General features: G+C 34.7%; 1 protein-coding gene across 1 annotated transcript; it reads left to right on the top strand.

Moving 5' to 3' along the window:
• The first annotated feature begins 1,878 nt into the window (after positions 1–1,878).
• On the top strand, positions 1,879–5,097 carry LOC140038793 (uncharacterized). Its single transcript, XM_072084071.1, has 5 exons — positions 1,879–2,302; positions 2,438–2,623; positions 2,768–3,162; positions 4,061–4,352; positions 4,472–5,097. The coding sequence occupies exons 1-5, from the start codon at positions 1,879–1,881 to the stop codon at positions 5,095–5,097; spliced, it is 1,923 nt and encodes a 640-aa protein (XP_071940172.1).
• The last annotated feature ends 3,653 nt before the right edge of the window (positions 5,098–8,750 follow it).

The raw sequence follows: 8,750 nt of genomic DNA on the forward strand, positions 1-8,750 counted from the left end.
GGAGAAACTGCATAATCGACGGGTTTAGGGTCTTGCAATAGTTGGAGATTTTAGAGTTAATAGAGGTAAGAAACTCTATTTTCTTGAAATGATCGAACAAGTTTATCTTTTGTCAGATGTACCGGGCTATTAACTAAAAATATTTACACACTATTTAGACAATATACACATTATTTAATATGGAATTTTGAGAAAAAAAAAGAAAGAAAGAAAGATGGAATGCCCAATGAATTGGGCATGATTTGGACATAGGTTTAGTGAATGTCTCTTATTTGGAAAAAAATGAATAGTAGTTAGGGTTAAGTTACATGTGGTTTAATTAGATTTACAACTTATTGCTTTATTAGAGCAACAGAAATTTCAATGCATACAAAAGAAATTCTTGTGGTAAGCACAAGAGAATCATGTGAAAATTGAAAAAAGATTTTATTAGTTGCTTACTTCTTTTCTTTGCCTATTTTGAGAATACGATGACTGTCAATACTCACAGTTAAGCAAACATTCTTATTTGTGGGATATTCTTTCTTTTGTTGAAAATTTCATCCTACACAAGTTTCTCATTATCATATTTTGTTCAGATGGAAGTTAAAATCTTGTGATAGAATACTCAGTTAATTGGGCATGAATGGAATATAGGTGACCATGAATGTCTCTTATTTGAAATCACAAAAATGATTGATAGTTAGGGTTAAGTTATAACTAGTGCAATTGGATTTACAATTTGTTGATTTGTTTGGACAATAGAAATTTCAATGCATAGAAAAGAAATTCTTGTAGGTAGTATAAAAGCATCATGTGAAAGGTGGCAAAAGAGTTTATTAGTTGCTTGATTTTTTTTCTCTACCAATTTTGAGAATGCAATAACTGCTAATATTCACAGTTAAGTAGAAATTCTTCTTTGTTAGATGTTCCTTCTTCTGTTGAAAATTTCATCATGCACAAGTCTCTCATTATTATATATTGTTCACATGAAAGTTAAGGTTTTGTGAGTGTTACTAATCGTATGTTTACTGTATTGAAGAAGTATGGAAATAAGTTTTCGCTTTCAGTGGGTTTGAGTTTCCTTGAGCCAAAGCAGAGTATCACGATAGAAATTATAGGACATTATGGAAGGTTTATCATTAGTGCTAATTTTTTATGAGTGAATGGATACAATTAGGAAGAAGAAAGTGGCGAATCATGATGGCTACAAGCTAAGATCTAGTTATCAAGGGAGCCTTTGTCCTATGCATATGAAAAATCTGCTTAACAAAGATTTCATCTCTAAGATGCAGATTTAGAAAAATTATATAGTTGTGACAGATTGTTATGTTGTTTGAACCAATTACTATTTACGTTGTACACATTAGTTATTGTGGTTTACAAATTAATTCTAATAGAATTACGGTTTATACATAGGCTATCATGATTTACAAATTGTTATTGCTATTAATTTGTTATATGGTTTTGGATTGAGAGTTTAGGAAAATAAATTTGGCATGACATATTATTGTGTTGTTTGTATCAATTGATATTTTTCTTGTACATTATTGAATATATCTAGAAACGTGTGATATATTATACATCAATTATAGGGATTAGATAGCCTGATTTTTAGCCTGATTATCCTAGTTTAATTTTATAAGAAGTAGATAGCTAATTATTCTGGCTTGATTTTAGGATCTTGATAGCTTGATTTTAGGGTCTAGATTATTTCAATCTTGTATATATATGTCAGTTGTACTACTCACAAAAAGTGGAAAGGAATGTCATTCCAAAAATCTTCCTCTCTTGCTTCTTCTCTTTCATGGTATCAGAGCTAGTGAAAAAAAGAAATTCGTTTTCTAATCATCCCACCTGGTGATTTTACCTGGTGATTTTCTTTAATCCAATGTCATTATGTTTACATCCGATACATCTATAACATCTACATCTAAATCCACAACTCCTCTCATGGCCAATCCATCTATTACTGGTTCTACTATTATTACTACCGAAAAACTAAAAGGCAATAACTACTCTACTTGGGCTGCTGACGTTGAACTATGGTTTATGGGACAAGGATATAAAGATCATCTTACTACTAAACCTAATGATACTATGACTGATCCATCCAAGTGGGAGCGAATCGATGCTCAATTGTGTAGCATGCTTTGGCAGACCATTGATTCTTTACTAAAACAAATTTTCCGTCCACATAAGACTTGCTTTAGTGTTTGGGAGCAGGCCAAAACATTATACACTAATGATATATCTCGTGTTTATGTTGTTTGTTCTGATTTGATGAGTCTCATTGCACCTCAAAAACTTGATATGCCTATGAGTTCTTACTTAGGCAGAATTCAAGGAGTCCTTTCCGATTTCAATGAGTTGCTACCCCCTGTTGCAACTTAGCAGGAACAACTCTCTCAACGAGGTACATTTTTTATGCTTTTGGCTCTCTTTGGATTACCTGCAGAATATTCTACCATTCGTGATCAAATTCTTGCTAGCCCCATAATTCCTATTTTGTCTCAAGCTTTTTCACGGCTGTTACGGCTCCCGGATGAATCAAAATCATCTTCGGAGACTATCGTTGTTGATTCATCAGCTTTGGCATCTCAATCCAACCAAAGAGGAGGTCGTGGACGTGGCCGTGATCGAGGTGGGTATAATGATAACAAAAATTGACCCTACTGTGACTATTGCAAAAAGGTTGGCCACACAGAAGATCGGTGTTAGCTCTTGCATGGACGTCCTCCCCAACAAGTGGCGAATATTGTTCAATCCGAACCTTGTGCAAGTTCAGAACCAACTCTCAAGCCCGAGTATGAAGATTTTGTGAAATGGTTTACAGCCAAACAGTCTTCCACACCTACTGCCTCAGCTGTACACACTAGTAATGCTAGCGCATGTGTCTCTCAATCTCCATCTCTTGGCCCATGGGTTTTAGATTCTGCTGCCACAGATCATATTTCTAGTAATCCACAACTTTTCTCTTCACTCCATAGTTCTACTTCTCTACCCAATATTACTCTTGCTGATGGCTCACAAACCCAAGCTAAAGGGATTGACAAGGCTAACCCTCTACCTTCTGTGCCTCTCGATTCTGTTCCTTTTATACCCAATTGTCCTTTTAGTTTAGTATATGTTCGTCGTTTGTATCGTTCTCTTAATTGTTTAGTTACATTTGATGAGAAATCTGTAATTTTACAGGATCGAGATACGGGGCGGACGATTGGCACAGGGCGTGAGTCTCAGGGACTTTACCATCTGTTTTTACCAACGCCAGTATCTTGTTCTGCCCCAGATGATCCTCTACTAATCCATAGTCATTTGGGTCATCCAAGTTTAAATAAGTTTCGAAAGATGGTGCCATCTATTACTATGTCTTCCTTAGAGTATGCATCATGTCAGCTTGGAAAACACACTCGTAGTCATTTTCCGAAAAGGGCTAATAGTAGAGCTGAATCTCTATTTTCTTTGGTTCATACTGATATTTGGGGATCGAATCGTGTTATTTCTACTTTAGGTTTTCAGTATTTTGTCACTTTCATTGATGATTATTCTCGTTGTACTTGGGTGTTTCTTATGAAAAATATATCTGAAGTGTTTTCTATTTTTCAAAGCTTTGTCTCTAAAATTCAAACACAATTTAGTGTTTCCATAAAAGTCTTACGTAGTGATAATGCACATGAGTATTTCTCCGCCTCTTTCAAGTCCTTTATGAAGTCTAAAGGGATCATTCATCAATTATCATATTCTTCATGCAAATGTTCCATTACGTTTTTTGGGGGATGTCATTCTCACTGCATGTTATTTGATTAATCGCATGCCATCATCTGTCCTTAAGGATCAAGTTCCTTACTCTCTTATATATCCTAATGCTCTACTATTTTCTATTTCCCCTCGTACATTTGGCTATACATGCTTTGTACATGATTTCACTCCTGGAAAAGATAAGCTGTCTTCACGTGCTGTCAAATGTGTATTTTTGGGGTACTCTCGAACACAAAAAGGATACAAATATTTTTCTCCTGATCTTAGACGATACATCATCTCTGCAGATGTTACGTTTTTTGAATCTACTCCTTTCTTTCAGCTTAACAAGTCTGAGCATTCTAGAATCACGGAGGATATTCCTGTTTCTATTTATTTTGTTCCTCTTACTCATGACACTGACATTAAACAGCCTCTTAAAGAGTCTTTACCTTCACCCACATCACCACCATTGCTCACTTACCAGAGACGCAATGTAAGGAATAGTCCTACTACAGTTCCAGATAATGGTGTTGGAGAATCTGCTGATCTTCCTGATGCCTCACGAACTATTCCAAGTTCGTCACCTACCACGATCTCCCCTCCAACCAGCCCACCCATTGCTATCCACAAAGGTATTCGTTCCACTCGCAATCAATGTTCCAACTATACTTGTCTCAATTATCAGCACGTGTCTTCATCCTATTATGTCTTTTTGTCCTCTTTGTCGTCATGTCTGTTTCTAAAACTATAGGTGAGGTTATGTCCCACTCTGGATGGCGTCAGGCAATGATAGATGAAATGGCTGCTCTTCACTCCAATTTCACTTGGGAGCTGGTCTCACTCCCACCTGGTAAATTAACTGTTGGTTGTCATTGGATTTATACTGTTGAAGTTGGTTCGGATGGTCAAATTGATCGTCTTAAAGCTCGTCTAATAGTTAAGGGTTATACTCAAATTTTTGGTCTGGATTATACTGACATCTTTTCTCCAGTGGCCAAGATGTCTTCTGTACGTCTCATTTTATCTCTTTCTACTGTTCATCATTGGCCTTTGCACCAATTAGATATCAAGAATGCATTCCTTCATGGTGCATTGCAGGAGGAAGTTTATATGGATCAACCACCTGATTTCGTTATTCAGGGAAAGTCTAGTGGAATGGTTTGTCGACTAAAACGTGCATTCTATGGTCTCGAACAATCTCCTCGGGCTTGTTCTGGACGCTTTCGTGATGTTGTCCAAAAATATGGCATGATCCGTAGTGAGGCTGATCATTCAGTATTTTATCGTCATTCTCCGTCAAAAGGTAGCATTTATCTTGTCGTTTATGTCGATGATATTATTTCACTAGATAAGATCATGATGGAATTGCTCAATTAAAAAATCACCTTTTTGGCCATTTCCAGACGAAAGATTTGGGCAAGCTTCGTTATTTCTTGGGTATCGAAGTTGCCTAATCCAAAAAAGGTGTTGTTATTTGCCAACAAAAATATACATTGTACATTTTGGAGGAGGCAGGCATGTCAAATGCTAAGCCTGTTGAAACTCCAATGGATCCCAATATTAAATTATTTTCAGGACAGGGAGAGCCACTTAAGGATCCTGGAAAGTATCGTAGGCTTGTGAGACGATTGAACTATCTTACAGTAACACGTCCTGACATATCTTTTTCTGTCTCAGTGATCAGTCAGTTTTTAGATTCCCCGTGTGATACTCATTAGAATGCAGCTATCCGCATTCTCAAATATATCAAAGGAGCACCTAGACAAGGATTGTTGTATACTGATAAAGGAAACATGCAAGTAATTGGTTACACTGATGCAGATTGGGCAGGATCACTTATTGATCGTCGTTCTACCACAGGCTATTGTATTCTGGTTGGTGGCAACTTAATATCTTGGAAAAGTAAAAAACAAGATGTGATTGCTAGATCCAGTGCTGAGGCTGAGTATTGAGCCATGGCTATGGCTACATATAAGCTAATATGACTTAAACAATTGCTCAATGAGTTGAATTTGGGGACTAGTGACCCAATGAAGTTGATTTGTGATAATCAAGCTACACTCCACATTGCCTCCAATCCAGTCTTTCATGAGAGGACTAAGCACATTGAAGTTGATTGCCATTTTGTTAGAGAAAAATTGATCTCCAAAGTTATTGAGACGGGTTTCGTTAATTCAAGTGATCAACTTGCATATTTTCTTACCAAGTCCCTAAGAGGTCCTCGTATAAAATATATATGTGGCAAGCTTGGTGCATACGATTTGTATGCTCCAACTTGATGGGGAGTGTTGAATATATCTAGATACGTGTGATATATTATACATCAATTATAGGGATTAGATAGCCTGATTATCCTAATTTAATTATAGGAAGTAGATAGCTTATTATTCTAGCTTGATTTTAGGATCTTGATAGCTTGATTTTAGGATCTAAATTATTTCAATCTTGTATATATATGTCAGTTGTACTACTCACAAAAAGTGGAAAGGAATGTCATCCCAAAACATCTTCCTCTCTTGCTTCTTCTCTTTCATACATATTAGTTATTATAGTTTACAAACCCAAGGCATAGTAAAAAAATAGAGTGCTCTTTCACTTGTGTATAGTGTACATAATAAAGAACAAACTCTAAGTATGGTTATTCAATTGATAGCTTTCTGGTTATATGGGAGCTCCTTTCGTTAGGTAAGGTTTGTTGTGCTTGTTCATATTCTTCTAATTTGCATTTCCACTTGTGCCTGTGGAGAAATATACTACTCAATTTAGTATATAAAGTGTAGGGTTTGTTGAGTTATTATTTTTATAGACTTTATATGAGCTGTAATTTTAGTTCAATTAACTGGCAACTTGGTTCTCTTACACTTATAAGACAAACTTTACTTGAGCTTTGATTTGAAAAACTTGTTCATGTAGTGAATAGATCTCCTAATAAAGGCGGGATTTGGCAAATTTTACAGCATAACAGGTAAGAATCTTAATTTTTAGTATGTGTAAATGATCATCCAATAAGTAATAGGACACTATCAGGGTTGTCAGACAATTTGATGTTTCATTTACTATGGAGTATGATAATATCTATCATTTGGAGGGATACGAGGTAGGGAAGGTCGTCAGATCAATTATCCCTGAACAGTGTAACATTTTTTGAACATTTTATAATTTTATGTAAACTTCTTGTACGTCTTTACAACAGATTGCGTCTCTATTATTAAGTTTTACAAATAATTCACGTAGAGTTACACATTGTTTAAAAAATGTTACATTGATCCGAAAGGAGATAAAAAAATATGACTATGGATTCTCACAATGGCAGTAATAGTTTCAGTACGTGGTTCTAGCTGCGCAGAACTTGCTCGTCCATTTTGTCAAAATGAAGTAGTATAAATAGTTTTTTTGTGCATTCTAGTCGAATGAAGTTTGTAAGTTATTAATATTGCAATCCTTACAGTCTAGATTATTGCTTGTAGATGGTGTTTTGGAAAGATATGGATTGCAATACCCTGTTGTCAAGTAGAAATGGCTTGCTGATGCTATATGCTAATGAATTCCCATCATCTTTGAACTACTTTCATATTGTGTTTTTGTTTACTTAGGAATTGCAATATTGACAATGGCATAATATCTATTTTTGTTGTTAATATCTTTGGAAACTCCATGACTATTTAATATTAGGGGGTGGGGTAGGAACAGTTGTCAGATCAACCATCTCTAAATAGTGTAATATATTTTTTGAACTTTTTGTAACTCTATGTAAACTTCTTGTACATCCTTATAACAAAAGTGTGATAAGCTGTTACTGTACATGTGGGTCCAATATATAATAATTGTATTTCTATTGATAAGTTTTATAAATAGTTCAAGTAAAGTTACACTTTGTATAAATATTACATAGTTCAGAACGGTTATCAGCAATTTCTTAAAAGAATTTTCAGATTTTTTATCTTCTTTTGTTTGCATTTTCTTCCTAGTTTTTGTAGTGAAGTATTGGCCATTCAAATTTGGCTCTGATATAACATTACTTATCCGGATTTCTTTTGCCTCTCAATCTACTATGAAAAATGGTCCGTTGCTATTTTGAGTTAAGCTTGTTTGTGCCTTTTATTGTTGTTGCAATATTTGAACCAAGCATTGGCTTTAGTTCATTTTTTTTAGTTGTTGATTGCAACAACTCTTTTGTTAATCACACTTTTGCCCTCTTAATCTCAAATCATTTAATTTTTAGACCTTTTTCTTTTTCCTACTTTATTGATTGTTCATAATAGGATAGCCTAAGGGTATTAATGGTACAAAAATAATTCCTCTCCTCTAACTTGCAGCTTTCTAATATTATTTTTTAGCATAAGGGCTAAGGTTGTTAACCAAATATCAATTAAAATGGAGGTAACTGAGATTTTGTAAGCGTCGGGGGAGTTATATGATCTATGAAGAAACCTCAAGGGAGGTTTTTGAAATTATCCCTTATATTTTTGTCATGTCATTTATTTGGGTACAGTTTGAAATAATACATTATAGGACATTGAGGAACCAAGAAGATGAATCATACAAAAGATAAAGGCAAGCAGGTTGAGGAACGTTATGACAATAATCCAGTAAAATCGGTTAAATCATCAAGTGATTTCATTGCATACAGGTATATATGATTTTTTAGAAAGATTATTGTCTACATTTGGGGCTTTGAATTAGTTAAAAATCTCATGATAAAATCAAAAGTCTATGTGACAAATCTAATCATATTAAATCATGCTAGGATTGACTTCGCACGCAAGGAAAAAGCAAAGGAAAAGACATTAACAATGAAGGGGCTAAACATAGCTGCTAGAAATGAATGGAACAAACTAAGTGATCAGGAGAAACTTGTATGGAAGAATGAAGCAAATGTAAAGCAATATAACAAGTTGATGAAAATCTACAAGGAGTCTATAATGGACAAGGGAGAAAGCATAGAGAATGATGTAGTAAAACAAGTAAAGATGTAGCATCGAATTTTATTTTATATAAATTAAATGATTTAGAAGTTTCAAAGTGCAAAT

The sequence above is a fragment of the Coffea arabica genome, chromosome 1c, assembly GCF_036785885.1.
Source record: "Coffea arabica cultivar ET-39 chromosome 1c, Coffea Arabica ET-39 HiFi, whole genome shotgun sequence".
Classification (NCBI taxonomy): Eukaryota; Viridiplantae; Streptophyta; class Magnoliopsida; order Gentianales; family Rubiaceae; genus Coffea; species Coffea arabica.